At 40.6% G+C, this 19924-nt stretch overlaps 2 protein-coding genes across 2 annotated transcripts in view; one reads left to right on the plus strand and one right to left on the minus strand.

The window, feature by feature from the left end:
* Nucleotides 1–608: 608 nt before the first annotated feature.
* On the minus strand, nucleotides 609–17921 carry LOC145393715 (cation-dependent mannose-6-phosphate receptor-like). Its single transcript, XM_080267761.1, has 6 exons — nucleotides 17728–17921; nucleotides 15376–15490; nucleotides 13996–14108; nucleotides 3782–3872; nucleotides 2724–2945; nucleotides 609–722 (listed from the first exon to the last, which is right to left on the minus strand). Exons 1-6 carry the CDS (start codon nucleotides 17919–17921, stop codon nucleotides 663–665), a joined length of 795 nt encoding a protein of 264 aa, XP_080123887.1. The 3' UTR covers nucleotides 609–662.
* Nucleotides 17922–19611: 1690 nt separating this feature from the next.
* Dscam1 (Down syndrome cell adhesion molecule 1) overlaps nucleotides 19612–19924 on the plus strand; it is an 829655-nt gene continuing 829342 nt past the window's right edge. Inside the window, exon 1 of the mRNA XM_080267762.1 lies at nucleotides 19612–19669. Within this exon, the coding sequence (XP_080123888.1) occupies nucleotides 19612–19669 (58 nt within the window). The remainder of the gene's footprint in view (nucleotides 19670–19924) is intronic.

A 19924-nucleotide genomic window follows, 5' to 3' on the forward strand; every position in this document is an offset into this window, starting at 1 on the left:
TGCTTTTTTTTTTTTTTTTTTTTCCACTTTAAAACTGCATGCAATTCATTACTAAAGTCAGAAATCAGTGCCATTTTTTTATTCTCAACCCTGCAATCATAATTCAGAAGTGTGTTTCTCTTACAGTTGTTCCACTTAGGAGCATTTTGCATGCACACATCCAAGACTTGAAGTTAGGACTGACTGTAGAGTACTGTATAAAAGTACTCTATGATGAGATTCTGGGGTACTCTATGATGAGATTCTGGGGTAATAAGTTTCCATATATTGAAAAAGTTCAATAAATAATATGCATATCCTGTACATGTAATATATAACAATAATAGTTTTTTTGTGTGGACCATAAACCATCCAATACAGTGTCTACACAAAGAATTAGTCCATTTTGAAACTGGAAGAAATTTTGAAAATAACTACCAGTAACTACTTACTCTGAAAATACTTGGTCTTCCTATTTACACAGCATAAAGAACTTTTGTATAAATAATGAAATACACATCTACATTTAGAAATACCTTTAGACACAAAAAACAAGCAGCAACGTTGCTCACTGTCAAACAATTGATTACCTGGGCATAAGATACTTGTTCCAGGCACTGTATACCAGAACACCACATTACCATTAACAGAGAGGCAAGAACTTTCCACACATGATGTTGCATTCATATTCTCTCATATGTCATGTCATTCTGTCCACATTTTATCAAAAAGATGAATCCATCCTGAAAAAGAAAATATTAACATGTTATCAGAATCTGAGCACAGGTACTACAGGTCGAACAAAGTGTAAATTATACTGACTGGCATGGAAGCCATAAGAAAAATTATGAAATACAGTACAGAAAAAGGAACTCTGCAACTGTCTGAATAAGTACAGTATGATATTCCAGATCTGACAAATGTAACTGGTGACTCAGGGTATTTTTGGGAGAAAAATTGTCATCAATTTTCAAGATTATGGGAGTCTTCTAAGTACAGTGTCAATCACCTGGTTAGAGACATTACTTTACCATCAGTGACTCTACAGAATACTTATTATGCCACTATCTAAACAGTTCTTCATCACAGCACAGTAGTTGACGTCATCAACTATTTTATAATTAGATTAGAACTCTCTATATCCAATAGAAAAAGATAATCTTAAATGGTTGGATCAGTGATACCTTTCAGCAATGTAAATTTCCTGAATATACTGTCAGGATCATAAAAGATACTTTTTGCTCTTCTGTTTCCTGATAACTAAAATAGCCGCAGTAAACTATTAGTAGTTCATTACTGCACTGTATATAGCGATCCTCTTGTAGAAACTTCGCAGTTTCTTGTGGTGAAGTTTTGTAGATCAGTTATACATATATTACACTCATGGACGAGCGATTGTTATACGTGAGTAGTTTTGTAAGTAGATAATATTTGTTCCCTTTTGTCAGGCAATGACAGGAGAGGTAAAGATTAGTATGGGACTATTTTTATTTGTCTTGGAAATATTAACAAAGTCTCTCACACACGAGTGATGTATAAAGTAGAGTCCCGCTAGCTATCTCCCTGTCGTGCTCTCTCTCTCTGCCAACCTTTCGCTACAATCGCCAACCCCCTTCTCATCTCTGATTCCTACATTCTCCTTTAGCAAGGGTCGTGTCACGTGGGTTATACTGTTGCTGAAATGTTCTAGAAGCCTGTGTGTGTGTGTGTATGGTCACGAGGCGCTGTTTGTGGGCTATTGTGCTGGTGTGAGACATTCTGGAGAGGTGCTAACGTCACTTCCATTGGCCCTAGGTTTGACACAGACCTAACCTCTAGACTATATTATGTATGTTGCTGGTTATTATGTATCAAGATATTTTACAGTCCTGACAATCCATGCCTGCATGCAGATAACTCTTTCTGTCCACATCCACAACCAGTTTTAGATTAAACCATTCAAGACATATGGTACTGTGTTTAAATGTTAAAAATAGCTACAAATAGTTACAGTCTTATCTGTGAGTAAACTCTCTTGGCCTAACCACCATCTACTGAAAATTTTGGCATTCACAGCCACACACAAATCATACAAGCATTCAGTAAAAGCCACAGAAACATTACCATACATTATCATTCATATTAAGTTAAACTTGGCACAATGTTTCAGGCCAGTTCATACAGGTTCCCTTAGTACTTGACTAAACAATCACCAGTTGCCCTGCAAAGCTTTCAGCTGGCATCCCACATCTGCAGTCATATGAAGTGTTATGAATGGTTTACACTGTTTTGACTCAGACCCACATTAAATCACTTTTGTTTTTGTTATATCACTAGCAAAACCACTCAGCTGAATTTCACTTTCGGTTAAAGCCTATCTCCCCCGCCCCACCACCACCACCATGAATTTATTTAGAAGCACAGTCTCGAGAAGTACATTTATTTAGAAGCACAGTCTCAAAAAGTACAGTTACGATCATTATCCTAACCTAGTTTCCCATATTCATGTGGTATGAACAGATCTGAAGCAAGGCCTATTAATCCTGTGTTACAGGAAGTACAAGGCTGAATGCAGCAAAAGTGCTGGGAGGTGAGTTTATAACACTTTTTTGCCGGCACAAAATAGGGAGGTTTCCAGCCCCCTTTATTTCTTTTTCAGCTGTCATTACATAAAATGAATGAATGAATATACATGAGGCATTTTTGCCCCTTATTTCTTTAAGGATAAAAATAAAATTCAAGTGCACAGCACAGAACGTACTTACTTGAACAAGAAATGGGAAATCCATCCAGAAACTGAGATGTGGCATTAATTCAATCCCACGAGCCCCAATGACAAGGCGGCGGTACAAGTAGCCAACAGTCAAGTAGGTGCTGACAAATATCACCAACAACAGTAGTAAGAAGGAGCCAACTGACATGCCATGAGGAAGGACTGGGTAGCCACAGCCGTCAACACAGGCACAGTGGGAATACAGTGTCATGTTCTGGGATAAAACAAAGATAGAGGTTGAGGATCATGAACAAAAGTATGAACAATTCCTTCTCGTTACTCAATGCTTGTTTTCTGCAAGAGGTGAGAGTGACGAGTTTTTCCACGTCTTTTGCCCTTCCTCCAAAATAAATACTACAGTAGTTAAAAAGAGGGATATGATCGTAAGTTTGTTAAACTGGGCCCAAACCGATTAATCCTATAATAATGGATACTCACACAGGCACATAGGGGAAGTGTCAATACTGTACATTAACACCCCATTATATGCTGCCTTTTCCAAGGTTATATTTTTTTCTATGAAGTCCACAGTAAAACAGATGATAAAAATTGTCTAATCAAACCTCCACTGCTCCCAACAAAGATCAGTTTTCTTGTTTCCTCAGTTTACAGTATCAGCTGTATGGAAAAAGCTGTGATATTTTGAACCACATCTCTCATCGATAACAAGAATTGCCTGATACAACTGTCTTACGTACCCAGTTTTAGTGATGGGAAAGATTCTGCAGAAGTGAAATATAGGAAGAGCACTTGAAATGCAATTTTGCAACTACAAGTTACCTACTGTATTTAATCCCTTCACTGCAATGATTTCATTTATAAGTATAATTATGAATTCTTGCTACATTTCAATGATTTAATTCAGCTGAGGAAATCTCTTGAAGAAGCTACTGGAGTTAGTGGCAAACCCCTCCATGATGAAGGATCTTCCTTGATCTAAATATAATCATGTAATGGCAGCACAGTAGCAATAATAAGAAATATGTCACTAAATTAACAGGATTTGTGTAGAAAATACAGTACAAATATAGTAGACTAATAATTACTTACATAAACATACTTATGAGAGCCTTTCATTTCTCCCCAGACAGATAAAGTGTCATTCTTCTCATAACTGCACTGCAGTGTGACAATTGTTAACCTGAAAAGCAAATTACAGTAATGAAATACAGATCTACATCATGTACTCCATTTTATGTACTGAACAGCTACCTACAGTGTTGCACATTAACACTGAGTCAAAAATCATTTAGCAAATATTAAAAACAAAGTAATTTATACACTGCAATGTTACAAATTTAAAGCATGTCTTTCTTGACATTTGCTGTACATCATTCATGCGAAGAATACGCAGAGCAATAATGTTGGTCCTTGGTATGTCAGGGATGTACAGTAAAAGTTCTCCAATCCGACCACCAATAATCCGAATATCCCAATCCTCCAAATTTTTCAAGGCGATATTTTTCAAAATTTTCTGGGCCCTTTTTTTTTCTTCTTCTGGGTTTTAACTATGGATTTACCTGGCTTGGACTTGCTTTTCGACTTGGATGTACCTGCCTGCAACTATTCATCTACAGTTCTAGGCATTTCCAGTGAGTAAAACAATAACCCACATCATTTTAAGTGCTTATTTTATGATCATGTACATATTTCTAATGTTTTCAGAGGTCTCTCACAATAGTCCAAAAAAACATTAGTCCAAAAGACAATAGTCCAAGGAAAATCGAGAAATAGAAGAAGGGAAGGACGGGAGGAAGGCGTAGATGCAAGGAGAGTGGGAAGGTTACAAGAGGATGAGAAAAGGGCAAAATATAAGAGAAGTGGAGGAATGATTGGGTAAATATGAATTGGAGCAGATGGGGGACATGGAAGGTGTGTGCAAGACATTCACAGAAGAAATATGTGCAGCATGTGAGGTGGTGTGTGGGGTGAAGGGAAGATGAAAGGGGGTGCAAGGAACAGCATGGTGGAATGAAGAGGTGAGACAGGCTGTGGCACAAAAGAAGAAGGCATATAATAAATGGATGAGAAATAGGGGCATGGAAGAAGTTGAGAGACGGAAGAAAGAGTTATATGTAGAAAGGATGAGAGATGTGAAAAGATTAGTAACAAGAGAGTGGACGAGGAATTTGGAAGGAATTTGAGTGTAAAGTGAAGGGACTGTAAGAAAATGTTCTGGAAGGAGGTATAGAGAGTTAGACAGGGTGGCAATGAAGTTAGTAGGGGAGTGAAAGATAAAAATGGTACATTACTAGTGGAGAAGGGAGAAAAAGTTAGCAGATGGAGAGAACACTTTCAAATTACAGGACTTTTACTGTATTCCACAAAGTCCATACTTTTATCCATATATTCGGGGAAAATGACAAATCAGATTTACAGGTATCAACATAACTAAGCAGCAATATTTCTATGATTTACTATGGAGTAAATGGAAATACATAAATAAATAAAACAGTGACATATAACAAGGACTGTGGTATTTGACGTCAAGGTGAAATTTATATTACCAGTCATTTCCACAGTCACTGCCTTTTGTTAGGATGCCACGCAATGAAACCTTCACCGTTCTGTTTGCACTTCCCCAGTCACCTTTGGTGGTGATGTTGGCAAGCACACAAACCATCAACAGTAGCAGACCAATTACAATGGAGTCTTTAGTAAGCTCCATACCTCCCCAATAAAGCTTACTATTTTAGCAAGCACATATACTATGTAAGGGGTTGAAATGATGAGGTGAAAGAGAGAGAGCTTGTCCAAGTGCTTGAGGGTGCGAAAGTGGATGTATGTGGATTAGCTGAAACTAAATGGAAAGGAGAGAGTGTGAGAGAATGGGAGTATGGATGGGGTGTATATGCAGGAGTAGGTGAGAATGAGAGGGCAAAAGGAGGAGTGTGAGAGAATGGGAGTATGGATGGGGTGTATATGCAGGAGTAGGTGAGAATGAGAGGGCAAAAGGAGGAGTGTGTATTGTTGTGAGTAATAGATGGATGGAGAATATAAGAGAGTATGGATCAGTTGGCTCAAGGATTGTGTGGGTAGGACTGAAAGTTGGACTACAAATGTGGGCGATTAGGTGCGTGTATGCGCCAACGCAAGATCGTGCAAGCAGAATGAGAAGAGTTCTGGACAAATGTGGAAGTGTGCGTGGAAAAGTTTGAAGGAATGAGAGACTGTTTTTGATTGGTGATATGAATGGTAAAGTAGAGAATGTGAAGGTGGATGGAGTAGTTGGTGAGTGGGGTGTGCCTGCTGAGATAGATGAGAATAGCAGTGCTTTAGTGGACATTTTTGCCGGGAGGAGGTTGGTGATAGCCAATACCCGCTTCAGGTACAAAATGATCCACAGGTATACATGGGGAGTGATGAGAAGGGTGGGTGGTGAACTGAATGAAGGGAAGGCAATGACTGATTATGTGTGTGTGGATGAAAGGATGCAAACGTGTGTAATGGATGCAAGAGCATATAGAGTTTGGGGAAGTGGACTTTCTAACCACCACTTGGTGGTGGTCAGAATCAAGGTCCAAGGAAAATCGAGAAATAGAAGAAGGGAAGGACGGGAGGAAGGCGTAGATGCAAGGAGAGTGGGAAGGTTACAAGAGGATGAGAAAAGGGCAAAATATAAGAGAAGTGGAGGAATGATTGGGTAAATATGAATTGGAGCAGACGGGGGACGTGGAAGGTGTGTGCAAGACATTCACAGAAGAAATATGTGCAGCATGTGAGGTGGTGTGTGGGGTGAAGGGAAGATGAAAGGGGGTGCAAGGAACAGCATGGTGGAATGAAGAGGTGAGACAGGCTGTGGCACAAAAGAAGAAGGCATATAATAAATGGATGAGAAATAGGGGCATGGAAGAAGTTGAGAGACGGAAGAAAGAGTTATATGTAGAAAGGATGAGAGATGTGAAAAGATTAGTAACAAGAGAGTGGACGAGGAATTTGGAAGAAATTTGAGTGTAAAGTGAAGGGACTGTAAGAAAATGTTCTGGAAGGAGGTATAGAGAGTTAGACAGGGTGGCAATGAAGTTAGTAGGGGAGTGAAAGATAAAAATGGTACATTACTAGTGGAGAAGGGAGAAAAAGTTAGCAGATGGAGAGAACACTTTAAGGAAATACTGAATATAGAGAATGAAAGTAATGCGAGTATAAGTGGCTGGGGAATGGCTGGGAGAAGGAGGGAGGTGAGAAGACAGGAAGAAATCAGTAGGATGGAAGTTGTGGAATCAATGAAGAAAGTCATGATGGGGAAAGCCCCAGGAATTGATGGAGTGTGTGGTGAAATGCTGAAGCATGGGGGAGAGATAGTAGTAGAATGATTGTGGAAGATGTGCAGATTGGCCTAGGAGGAAGGTAGAGTCCTGAAGGATTAGAAGTCAGGTATGAATATTCCCTTGTGCAAAGGGAAAGGGGAAAAAGAAGTGTGTGGTAATCATAGGGGCATTTGTCTTCATAGTGTAATAGGAGAAGTATATAGTAGGATACTTACTGACAGAGTTAGGAAAATAACAGAGGAATTAGTTGGAGAACAGGGAGGTTTTAGGAAGGGAAGAGGTTGTGTAGATCAGATATTCATTTTAAGATCTTTAGTAGAAAAGTTTCTAGAAAAGGGAAAGAAATTGTATGCGGTCTGCATGGATTTGGAGAAAGCATATGACAGGGTGGATAGACAAGGGTTGTGGAAAGTATTAAGAACAGATGGAGTAGAGGGGAAGTTGTTGAATGCTGTGAAGAGTATGTATGAGGGTGCTAAGGCTGCAGTGTGTGTGGATAGCGAACTGAGTGAATTTTTCTATTTGAAGTTTGGGTTGAAACAGGGATGTGTCATGTCTCCATGGTCGTTCAGTCTGTACATGGATGGGAATATAAAAGAGATACAAGGCAGGGCAGTGGATGTTGGAGTGGCCCTAATGAGAGAAGGCAGTGTTTGGAAACTCCCTGTACTGTTGTTTGCGGATGATACAGTAAACCCTCGATATAATGGACTTCAACAGACCGGAATTCGCTTTTATCGGACTCGAGGAGCCACCAGACTAAATTCCTATACAGTATATCAGAAAAAGTCCAATAAAGCCAGAAGCAACCCGGACTGCCTGACCACTTCAGCTATGTTCACCACAATAAGGTAAATAAAAGACAGGTTTATCAGTGTACAGTACAGTATAATTATATATATTATACCACTTGATTAATGTAGTGAAGTTATAACACAGTACAGCACCACAATGGTAGTCAAAACAGTTTGAAAACAGTTCATACGATCCGGACTAATGTCTGATATATCGGAAAAAGTCCAGATTAACAGGGGGAAGTCCGGATGTCACTTTTATCGGAATTTCGCATTTTTCAGAATGGCTTGGGCCCCAATTAGTCCGTTATAGTGAGGTCTTATTGTACTGTGTTGTTAAATGAAGATGAAGGGGAGCTGCAAGACTTGGTGGATGAGTTTGGAAGTGTGTGTAAGAAACAGAATCTAAAGGTGACTGTAGGGAAGAGTAAAGTTATGGTCTTTGAGAGAAGTGAAGTCAGTGAATGTACAGTGATGCTGGATGATGAGGAAATGGAAAATGTGAGTATGTTTAAGTACTTGGGTAGTGTGATGAGTACGGATGAAAGTTTGGAGGGTGAAGTGCTGGAAAGGGTACAGCAAGAAAGAAAGATTGCTGGTTCCTTGAAAGCAGTGATAAGAAACAGGGAAGTGAGCATAGAAGTGAAAAAGTTACTACATAGAATTGTCATACCAACTCTAATGTATGGAAGTGAGCACGGAAGTGAAAAAGTTACTACATAGAATTGTGATACCAACTCCAATGTATGGATGTGAAGCTTGGATGTTGTTGGAGGGACAAAGTCAACAGTGAGTGCTGTGGAAATAAGTTATTTGAGAGGAGCATGTGGAGAGACTGACAAAATGAGGATGTGAAGGAGCATTGTGGTGTAGATGTGGATGTGATAGGAAGCGTTAGGAGAAACACACTGAGGTGGTTTGGCCATGTGGAGAGGATGGAGAGTGAGAGACCGATGAGGAAAGTGTATGTGAGCAAGATGGAGGGGGATAGGGTGAGGGGGAGACTAAGGATGAGATGGAGGGATGGAGTGGAGAGGTATATGAGAGAGAGGGGTGTGAGTTGGGAGCAGGGCAGTGAAATGGCGGGGGACAGGGCGACGTGGAGGCAGTTTGTTTGTGGCCACCCCTTATGGGATTAAGGCATCTGGCAACAGATAGATAGATAGACATATACTATTACTGTAACATCAGTAGAACTTTTACAATGGATACTTTAGTGAGTGTCGTGCCTCCCCATGGAAGCGTACTATGTTGGTAAGCACACGAACCATTAACGTAACATCAGTAATATGGTTACTATGGAATTTAGTGAGCTCCATTCAATGCTGTGTCTTACTATATGCGAATTACGCAGTTGCATAGGGCCCCCGAAGCCACCAGAGGGCCCCTGAGCTGCCATTATTGGCTTTTTTTTAGAAATTAAAATGTATATTGAGTCACTCTATATTCATGAAATAAATTTTGTAGGGGGTATGGTGGACAAGCCAATTATTGCAAGAGCCATAAAGTGACCCAAACTGGTCTTGAAGGGGGCTTAGTGTTACATGTATATAGTTCCACATTAACTGCAACATATATATTATTGGTTTGTTATGTGTTTGATCATTTGCACTTTTGTATGGATGCTAGTGTCATTATGTTCTTTCTGTGCAACGGCTAATTTATTTTATGTTCATTCTGTGTAACGGCCTGATATATGTTCATTCTGTGTAATGGCCTAATTTATTATTATTATTTTTTTATGGGGGGGGGGCTGGAGGTATATTTTTAAATTGTAGTATTATCAGTTGCAAAGTTTACCTAAATTTTTATTCCTTAACAAGTTTAACATTTCCTACGATTTAAAATAAACATTTTAAGGAAAATGTGGAATCTGTCTCAATGATGTGCATTAGGGAGATGTTATAATGCAGATTCGGTAAATCCTGTAGGGAGCCCCAGTGTGTCCCATTTACTATTATTCTCCTATGTACGATAATCTAATCTGTATTTATTCTTACAACCACCTCACGTTAACATCCAGCTTAGAGTATCGCAGTGGTAAAGCAAATACCTCTCCTAAGCATAATAACAAGATAAAAGAAACGTATTATCATTTTCTGTAGGTTTAAATTGCTGTGGTCAACTTGAAATGTCTTATTTGAATTTGAGAGAAAAAAAGATGTTAAGAGTTTTTCATGGATCTAGCCTCTTTTCCTTTTAAAGTGCACCAGATTAATGCATTTAATATTAAAGGCATGCCCCTGGACCACCTTAGAGGGTTTGGAATCCCCCCACCATAGTTTCACAAAATAGGGGCCCCCAAACAGCATTTCGCATTGGGCCTCCAAAAGGCCAGAAACGGCACTGGCTCCATTCCTCCCTAATAAAGCTTAATGCGTTACGGATTCTTTTCACTGAGGCACAAAGTCACTGTGGAAGCAGTACTTAACCCTCTGTACCCAGGGAAGCATACTGTATTTAGTACTGTCTATTCTTCCCACTGCATCCTTTTCACTCTAACACTGCCTAAAATTGCCATCCCTCTTTCCTGAATGCTGAGCTGAAACAATAGAATAACACTTACATTACAATACACCATCAGTCACTAAGAAGTACTATGGAATGGATGTGGTGATGCAGTAATGTGTTTTTCTACCACTACAGTATGTGAAATATGCTGCAAAGGATAGAGATCTAGGTCAGGTTATGGTAAAACAACAGTATCAAACCATTTTATTCAGCTTAACCCCTAAAAGACGGGCATCAGAATGTTTTGACACGCTCAGGACGGGCATAATCGGGGGGTACGATGCGGTGGGGGGTTTGTAGTAGTAGTAGTTGTTCCCTAGGCAGTCTGGCCGAACAGCCCCAAGTCCCTTAGGAAGGCCATGGCCGAGACCGGGCTTTCCCACAGAGCTCTCAAAGAGTGTATGTTGTGTTGTTGGCGTTGGTGATTGTGTGCAATGCAGTCTTCCATATTGTGCTTAATAGTATGGGGTGCTGTGTTGCATCCTGGACAGGCATCAGTGACGGAGTCATCCAGCCTCTTCTGGTAGCTTAAGAGGGATGGATGATGCCCACATCTCAGCCTGGCCAGGTGGACCCTGTCCTCACGAAGAAGATAGGATTCAGAAGGGTGGATGTCAGGAGGCTGTGCATGCAGCTGTGTGTTGTCTTTAAGTGACTGAATGAAGTGGTGAGTGATCTGAGTGTGGATATGCTTCGGGAAGCTGGTCTGAGGTGGGCGAGGGGGGAGAGATGACAGTATTTGTGTATGGTATCGTGTGCTGGGTGTTGTTTTGATGTTCCTTGGTGTGGGTGGATGTGCTGCCATGTACTGTAGTGGATGTTGTGGGTTTGTGGAGGTTGCAGCAAGAAACTGGGTGCCTCTCATGTCTAGGTGATCCTTGATTTTGAGGACTTTGGTTTCCTCATGTAGGTGGTCTGTGGGTGTAGTAGCTGTGCAGCCTATGATTATTTTTAGGGCCTTGTTCTGTATGGTCTGTAGAGTGTTGTAGTGTGTTTTGGTCAGGTTAGAAGCCCAGGCAGGGCTTGCATAATTCATCACTGAACGTATGTATTGTTTGTATACTGTGGTGGTGGTTTCTTTGTTGTGTCCGAATGTTGTATGGGCAAGTGACCTCAAAGCATTGAGTCTTGGTGTTATTTTATTGTTAATGTTTGTGATGTGTTGTTTAAATGACATTGATGTATTGTAAGTTACACCAAGGATTTTGTGTGTGTGTGTGTGTGTGTGTGTGTGTGTGTGTGTGTGTGTGTGTGTGGTAGGGGAGTGTTGTTTATAGTGAGGTGTGGGATGTGACTGTGTTCTGCTGTCCAGTTTGTGAGAATAGTCACTGCAGATTTGGCTGAGGCTATTTTGAGCATGTTTGTGGTGAACCATTCGTGTAGTATGTTGAGGTAAAGTTGAATGATGTGTGCAGCTGTGTTTGCGTTTTGGTGTGTACATGTAAATGTTATATCATCTGCATAGGAAGCTATGTGTATCTGTGGTGTGTGGGGTGTGGGTACATCGTGCATGTATAGATTAAAGAGTGTAGGGGAGAAAACAGATCCTTGGGGGACGCCATTTGTGAAGTTTCTGATGTTAGAAGACTGACCGGCAAATGTTACATGTGCACATCTGCCTGCTAAGTAGTTTGCCAGCCATCTTTTTGTGTCATTGTGCATGTTTGTGTTGAGTATTTTGTTTGTGAGGTTGTGATGGGGGATGGCATCAAAAGCTTTGCTAATGTCTAGTGTGACTAGGAGTGTTCTGTGTGGTGGCCTAGCTGAATTCATGCCATCGAAAACTCTCTGTGTAAGGTCTGTAAGAAGTGTGTTTGTGGAGTGTAGTGGCCTAAAGCCATGTTGTGACTGGGCGAGGGGAATGTGAGGTGTGACTAGTTGTAGTATCACTCGTTCAGTGACTTTAGAGGGGGTGCAGAGGAGTGTGATGGGGCGATGTGAGGAGGGTAACGTGGGGTCTTTGTTGGGTTTAGGGATAGTGATGATACTGCCATGCTTCCAGATGTTGGGTATTATGTTGTGTGAGTAGCTGTAGTTTGATATGTTGGTGAGTGCTTGTATGCCTTGTGGTCATAGGTGTTTAAGGTGAATGTTGCTTATGTTGTCTGGTCCACAGGCAGATGAGTGCTTGAGGTTGTTAATGATGTGCTTCGTCTGGTTGTAAGTGAAAGGTGCGTAGTCTGGGTCTGTGGGGAACTGTCTCTTACGTCTGATGATACGTCGGTCTTCCGGATGGGGGGTTAGATGGCTGACTTGTGAAAAGTGATTGATGAGAGTGTTTGCTTGTTGTTTGTTTGAGGGTATGGTGTCTGTTGTTGTGATGGCAGTGTGTGATTGTGTGGTGCTGCTGTTGGAAAGTGTGATGCTGTTTAGTGTTTTGTAGAGTTTGCTGATGTTTGCTTTGTGGTCAAGTGTTTGGACGTAATTTTTCCAGTTTAGTGTTTGCTGTTCTGATATTTTACTGTTTATCTGAGTGTTGAGTTCTTGTATTTGTTGTATAGTGTCTTGTGTATGGGGTGTTGGGGAGCGTCGCAATGTGTCCCACAAGTCTAAAATATACTTCTCTACAAGTAACTACAAAGTCTTTATGACATAGTGTTTCGAAATGTTGTTCTGTTTCAGTAACAAAGGCCTCTCAGTTGGCTCTCTTATAAGTAGTGTATGTGTGTTTGTGGCCAGCTGGGGTGATGCTGGTTTTGGTAGTGATGATGATTGGGAGGTGATCAGAACCTAGGGTTTTGACCACTCTCCATGATGTAGTGGAAGTGAGGTTTGGGGAGCAGAAGGTGATGTCTGGAGATGATGGGAGGAAGAGGGCTTGGTGTGGGATATGGGTATGTTGGTCTAGACTGTTTAGTATGAAAAGATAATCTGTCTGGGATTGTAGTACCAGCCCTCTGTCTGTGTCAGGGTTGTTGACATGCCAGGCCGACGACTTGGCGTTGAAATCACCACCCAGGATGATGCTGGGTATGTTAGTGATATGGTGTATCTGTGGAGAGTAATTGTGTGGTACTGTGGGGGACAATTGGGGGGGAATGTATGTGTTAGCGATTGTTATGTGTGATTCGTTACCAGTGCGTATTTTAATTGATTGTATTTCTGTTGTGGTGTCATGTGAGGGGAGATGTGACTTTGTGTGTGCACTGGGGGGTTTGTTGGGGGTGGTGGTGGGGGGTGGGAGGGGTGGTGGGGGGGTTGTGGGGTAGTGTGGGGGGGTAGGCTGGGTGGTTAAGGGAGGTGGGGTGTGGGTTTGAAGGGTAGGGTGGGGGTGGGAATTGATGGATGGGGGTGGGGAGGAAGGCTGGATGGTGGGTAGAGGAGTGGGGTTGGTTGGTAGGGGGAGGGGTGGCAATGGGGTCTGGAGAGGTGGGGTGGTTATGGGAGTGGGGGGCGTTGGGGGTGTGGGGGTAGTGGGTGGGCGATCTTTTTGCCCGTAGTACTCTCAGGCAGCCAATGCGGACACCCATCTTTTAGGGGTTAAGAAAAGCCTCTCATACTGAAAAGGTTTGATAAGGCTGTATCTATCCCCTCCAGTATGGTACATAAAGTTTACCCTGGGATGAATAAAATCATCAGCAGATACTAAGAATTAAAGAAAAAAAAAATGCATCCTTAGGCTGATTGGGTTAAAGTTTCCTACTAAAATTCTCCATTAACAGTTCCTCTGACCAAAATCCTTCGTACCAACCTGTCACCAGTGGGGTTGTAATACTGTATACTCCACCTCTGGCCAACTTGATAAAACTTTGCGTGCTTCTGCTTTCCAATGTTGAAGTAGCCCTCCGAGCTTCCTAGACAAACCTGATAATAATACATAAAGAGTAAGATGTAGTGCAACTTTCAGGTGACTCACTACTAGGTGATGAGCCAAATGGCTCCTGTAACTCAGGATGCCATATACTACAGAAAATGGTCAGCTGGAAATCATACAAATATTTAATAAGAATGCAGATAAATTAGTAACAGAAGATGATACCGCATTACAGATTAATAAGCATAATAAATCACTGGAGGAAGAGAAATTACAAAACCTCCTATACCAATAAGAATATTTATTACAGTAATTCCTCATGCGTCCATTATGCCACCTCTCCATGCCTTTCCTCGTGCTACATGGCATCTGGTAGCGCTCATGACTGGAATGTCACACAGCCATATTGCAGAACTTCTGCCTATCAGAATTCTTTTATTCCCCAAACTGCATCTCTCTGGAACTTGCTTCCTCGGAGTTGTTTCCCCCCCAGACTTCAACCTACAGTTGTTCATGTGTATCTGTTACAGATTATTTATGAATGGAGGATGCCAGTAATCTGGTGTATGGATTATTATTTTTTTTATTCATTTATTTTTCCTTGAGGCCCTATGCATCCCCAAGGGTGCTACAGGAAATGATTGATTGATTGATTGATTTTTCCTTCCTCTGTTGTTATTCAAAAAAAAAAAAAAAAAAAAAAAAAAAAAAAAGGAACACCCTCACTTAATATGTTTTTCATTACAAAGCTGGCACTCAACATACCAACACTTTTACACAGCACACCACTGTTCACTCTGAAACAGATACAACTCTCACAAGCATTTATCACAATTTATCGTTTATTTCTATAAACTGCTCGTGAATTTTAACACTTGACAGACATGATATGGATGCAGTACAGCTAAACACACAGCATCAAATACACTTTGATATTCATCCGCTGCCATGATTTTTTTTTTTTCTGAACATCTGAGAGGACTGTCTTTTTTGCTGGGATATAGCCATGCACATAAAGAAATTTTCACTTACTGTGATGGTTTTTAGGGACACATCTACATTATTAACCTCAATGTTGATGACTTTTTTTTTTTTTAAATGCTGATTTACAGTAAGCATATGATTACAGACCAGTATTTAATTTCAGAAAGATATTCAATGTGTTAATGAAGGCTATACTTAACCCCCATCATTCTGAAAGTCTCTCCTAAGATAAATGAAACCAACTGAAGGTGGCAAGAAAAAACTATAAATTGTGTCATCCTGCTGAAGGGGTTACGTGGGGCATAGCTGCATATAACAAGAGATCAAACTTACAGCAACATCTCGAGTACAAGCCTCTTCCTCTCCTTCCTTGGGATAAGTATACGAATAGCATGGATTGTAGAAGTACACATTAGATTCATTGTGCAGTGGATGGATGTTTTTAAATCTGAAAAGAAGAGATATTACAATTGAGTAGTCGATGGTCGATGGATCTGAAAGTATAGACATTACATTCAATTCAGAGTGGGATGGAATTAGGCTATTTAAATTCTGATGTAGAAGCAGGAGTATGTGAGATGCATCTATGAATGAAATACCATCAAAAATGAGTATGCAGATAGTTAAGTCTGTCAAGCAGAACCTGGATTTCAGAGACTAATGGATGCTGCTGATAGTCTCCCACTCTTATACTTTCTCTGTGTTTATGGATCTACACACAACATAGTTTTCATCTCCCCTTCAGTATAAGAGGTCTCTCAAAAGCTAAATGGGTTAAAATCATATGAAGAATGCAAGAATATGTCAATAAAATACAGTACTGGTATATCACTGGACACAAGGGATTAAGAAATTTTTTGTTTAAGCAAGAAACCTGGTCTATAATATCAAGACCTAGCTAGAGCATTTCATCCACAGGGGCTGTGTGGTTTGCTTACGGTGAGTACCCGGTACCCTCTCATGTGAGGATGTGTTTAATGAGACTGCTAATAAGGTGGCATGAATGGCCTTGGCTGTGCCACACAAAAAGCTGTTACATCTTACAGAGGACATGAACCATCAACTCCTGGCCACTGCTTGTTGGGGGACCTGGGATGCTGAGCTGAGGGCTGATCTCTCCACCAATGCATTGAGATCTTACCACCTGGACACCTCTTGCCACCCTTAAGCTCAAGCGTCCTCCCATGTTCTGGATGTGGCCATAATACAGTACCGTACACATATGTACTGGACATGATGGGCTGGCATCTCATCTCCACTGACTAAGGCTAGCTATGGACCCATATTGTCAATGGTGCAGTGTCCAGGAGGAAGCAATCCCTCATTTCATTCCCCAGTTCAGCTCCAAACACACTACCTTGAGGGATCGTCTGGCTGCTCTGGGAATCACGAACATTTTTCTCCCACCATTCCTCGGTGGGGTGGGCCTGAGTCATCCACTTTGTTATCTAGCTCTGCATCACCTGTGTGTCTTCCACCAAAGTTATGGTCAGTTTACCATCTTTAGCTACATCATCCTCTCATGAACCTCTAGAAGGTCTTGTACAAATTCCTTGTACATAGAAAGCCCTTCGCAACACCAAGTACCAAGAAATTTTTTGTTTATTATGTTTTAATTGACTTAAGGCTGTTTAGATCAGGTTAGGTTACCGTATGAGCTATTTTGATTACCGGTATTTTATCTAGGAAGTAAAAACCATGACAACTCAATAGGCAGGTAAATATGGTTACTGCCATGTCGTATCTTGCCCACTTCGAAACAAAGGGGCCTAAGACTAGACTACCATTAATCCAGAAAACTTCAGGGCAGGAAACCAACCTATGACCCTGGCAGTTTAAGACCACCTCTTAGACTCAAACTGTAGTGTGCTGGTCACAAAGCATTCCAACCCAACCACTACCAATCATGCCACCAAGTATCTTTAGCATTTATTTGTGAGTATATTTTAAAATAACTTGCAAAATAAACTCTTCTGAAATTGCAATACAGCACAATCAACTTCCATGTGTGAAATCTACCAAAGTGGTAGCCATAACATAATTATGTTATTGTCGTTCTTTCTCTAGAGCCATACTTTGATGTGCAGCTTTTCTTTTTTGACATTTCTATTGCAAAGTACACAAGATAATTCACATTATCAACAAAATGTTTTCACATGCAGTTGCAGATATATCAATTCATTTTGTCAACTGTTAATGAGACTGAGTACTGGCTTTCGAAACCCAGCACTGAGATCTCATGAAAACACACTTCTCAGAATATTGTGCAAGAAGTCTATAACTACCGGTACATAAGTAAATAGAGGATTGATACTTTGTACTTAGTGCTGTACTCTAGGTGGCCAAGGAGGCATAATAGCACTCTTCCTTTGCAGTTCATTTTGCATATTACACTTCCACAATTTCTTGTGTCATTTTAACTTTGGCACAGTTTGTAACAATAACACACCGTACATGAGAACTGAGGTGTAATGTGCTGAATAAATCACCAAGAAAGAGGTGTTACAAAAGACCAAGGGAACTTACCAGATAATGGCTAATACTGCCATTAATTAAATTTTTGCATGAACTGCCTCTCCAGCCTACCTGGAAGGACTAAATAGCTAGAGAGAGAGAGAGAGAGAGAGAGAGAGAGAGAGACACTCACTTACGAGGTATATTTTTGCAAGCAAAACCACAGCCTACCTGGGAGCATCCTTCTGTGGTGCTGCAACCATCAGAAGATTGATCTCGGAGCCATTCTCAAAATGGTGCACACAGCTGGAGGCAAAGCTCACTTCCCCCACCAAGCACACAAATATAAAAAACAACAGTCTCTCTATTACTGTGCCGAGTCTAGTACTTTTGGATGGCGGATGGATGCATAGTCTCTTCATCATTGTGGTACTCAGTACTGTTCACTTCCCTTACTTTCTGTCCTACAGCATACTTATATTCGTGTATTCTTGACTATTCCGGAGGAACGACCTCCCTTACTGAGAGGGTTAGTAAAAGGTTCTTACCCCTTCAAGCTGAAATATTCTACGCTGGGTAAAATCTGAAAAAAGCAAAACAAAAATAAGAGTTCAACACCAATCAAATGACGTATTTTTGCTCAATTCTTTGTACGGCCTGACGAATTTACTTAGAAATTTTTTGTGATGGAGTACAAGGGAGATCCTTTTAACCCCATCACTGCGTTAGATTTCCCTGAGTTATAAAAAATCGTCTGGAGGTAGTAAAAATTTAAAAGAGAAGTTGTCCTCAATCTGAATGAGCTAACGGGGCTCGCGAAATACTGTGTGCAATCTCGTCCCAAAACGTGTTATTGACAGCTCAACGCTCAACCAAGACGTAATACAACCTACCCAAACAAACCCTTCACCCAAATGAACTCAGATACCCAAGAATTTAAAATATTATAAGAATCATTCTCAAAGCCGTGTTAGTATCTGTGGATATGTAGGCTATAAATATTCCCATACTAACAGTATGCCAGAATTAACTGATTTTACCTTTTTAACGAGAATCTACAGGAAAGCAGAGTTTCGTCTGTTGGGACGCGCGGGAAAGAAAAAGACTCGTTTTGCTAATAACATGTTTCTGAAATCAAGCCATTTGCATTTTTACCTGATTCACATATGAAGAAAAACGACTTGAGATCAGATATTCTACATACTGATGTGAAACAGCATTTGTATCAAAGCGATGGGAAGGTTCATGAGATAAAGGCTAGCCGTTTGAGCTTTACATCCTTCTTTTGAGCGAGTGCAGGGCGTGTGGCGACTGTGCTGCCTGTGCACATCAGTCTGGTGTAAGCCAGTGCTGTCGACGGGTGCAGATACGCTACCCATCTGCTTTGTGTATGTAGTGATTTTTGTGACATATGACGTTAGTTGTGTGATACGATAAATTCATATACTTTATTTACACCGCAATTAAAACATACGATACGACAAAGAGATATATTCCCCTTGAGAACGAAGAGTAATTCAAAGACAGTTTTATTGTCCTCAAGCGGCTTGTGGTGCTCATGTTTGAAAAAATATATATATAATACACGAATATATATATATATATATATATATATATATATATATATATATATATATATATATATAATATACAGCTGCTGCATGGTGGCAGTGTTATTGTGAAATTATATGATGTGATGAAGTGTAAATTTATTACGGGGAAGTGTGAAATCCGTGTTCATAATATACAAATATAAGGCTTTGTTAAACGTGTTTTGGAATATTTTAATGTATATAGCCCAATCAGCCGTGGATGTTTTTAATACATCATTGGTAAAGTTTCTGTAAATGCAAGGCCTGTTTTAATTAATAGGTAACAGATGTATTAAGCCACAAATTTTTATTTAGTAATCGCTGTCAAAACACATGGCCACTCGCTTCCAGAAACTTAACCATTCCATGTGAAGAAACGTTGAAAATCGTTCTTGCTAATAAGGTTCATTTGTTCAGTGTGTGTGTAATTATTTGGTGGAAGTGACTGCCGTGATCAACGCCTGGAGTACTATCGAGCTGCCGTGCCGGTATATGGTGATTTAAGTGCCATATCACCAGCGCCATGGGTACCTATACCTACTTGGTGCGGCTTTTGTTGTCCGCTCTCCTCATACATGCAGGTTAGTCCTCGCCGTTGTTGGTTTGTTTTCATCTGACAAAATTGGCCCATCCCCGCTACTTGAAGACATAGACATGGTTGCGGGATGTTCGATGAGCCCAGTGTGAGGTTGGAACGAGCCTCCTTGTTTACAGTCCAACGAAGTCTGACTGCGTGGCCATTAACTGAGGCTGAAAGGGGTTAGGGATTTTTGTAAGATTAGACAAAGACTTGTATTTTTGTTAATGCTTAGACCTGGGGAAGTAAAGTGAGATAA

This window comes from Coenobita brevimanus, chromosome 25 (genome assembly GCF_032717465.1).
Source record: "Coenobita brevimanus isolate Jiangsu-jjx chromosome 25, ASM3271746v2, whole genome shotgun sequence".
NCBI classification, from domain to species: Eukaryota; Metazoa; Arthropoda; class Malacostraca; order Decapoda; family Coenobitidae; genus Coenobita; species Coenobita brevimanus.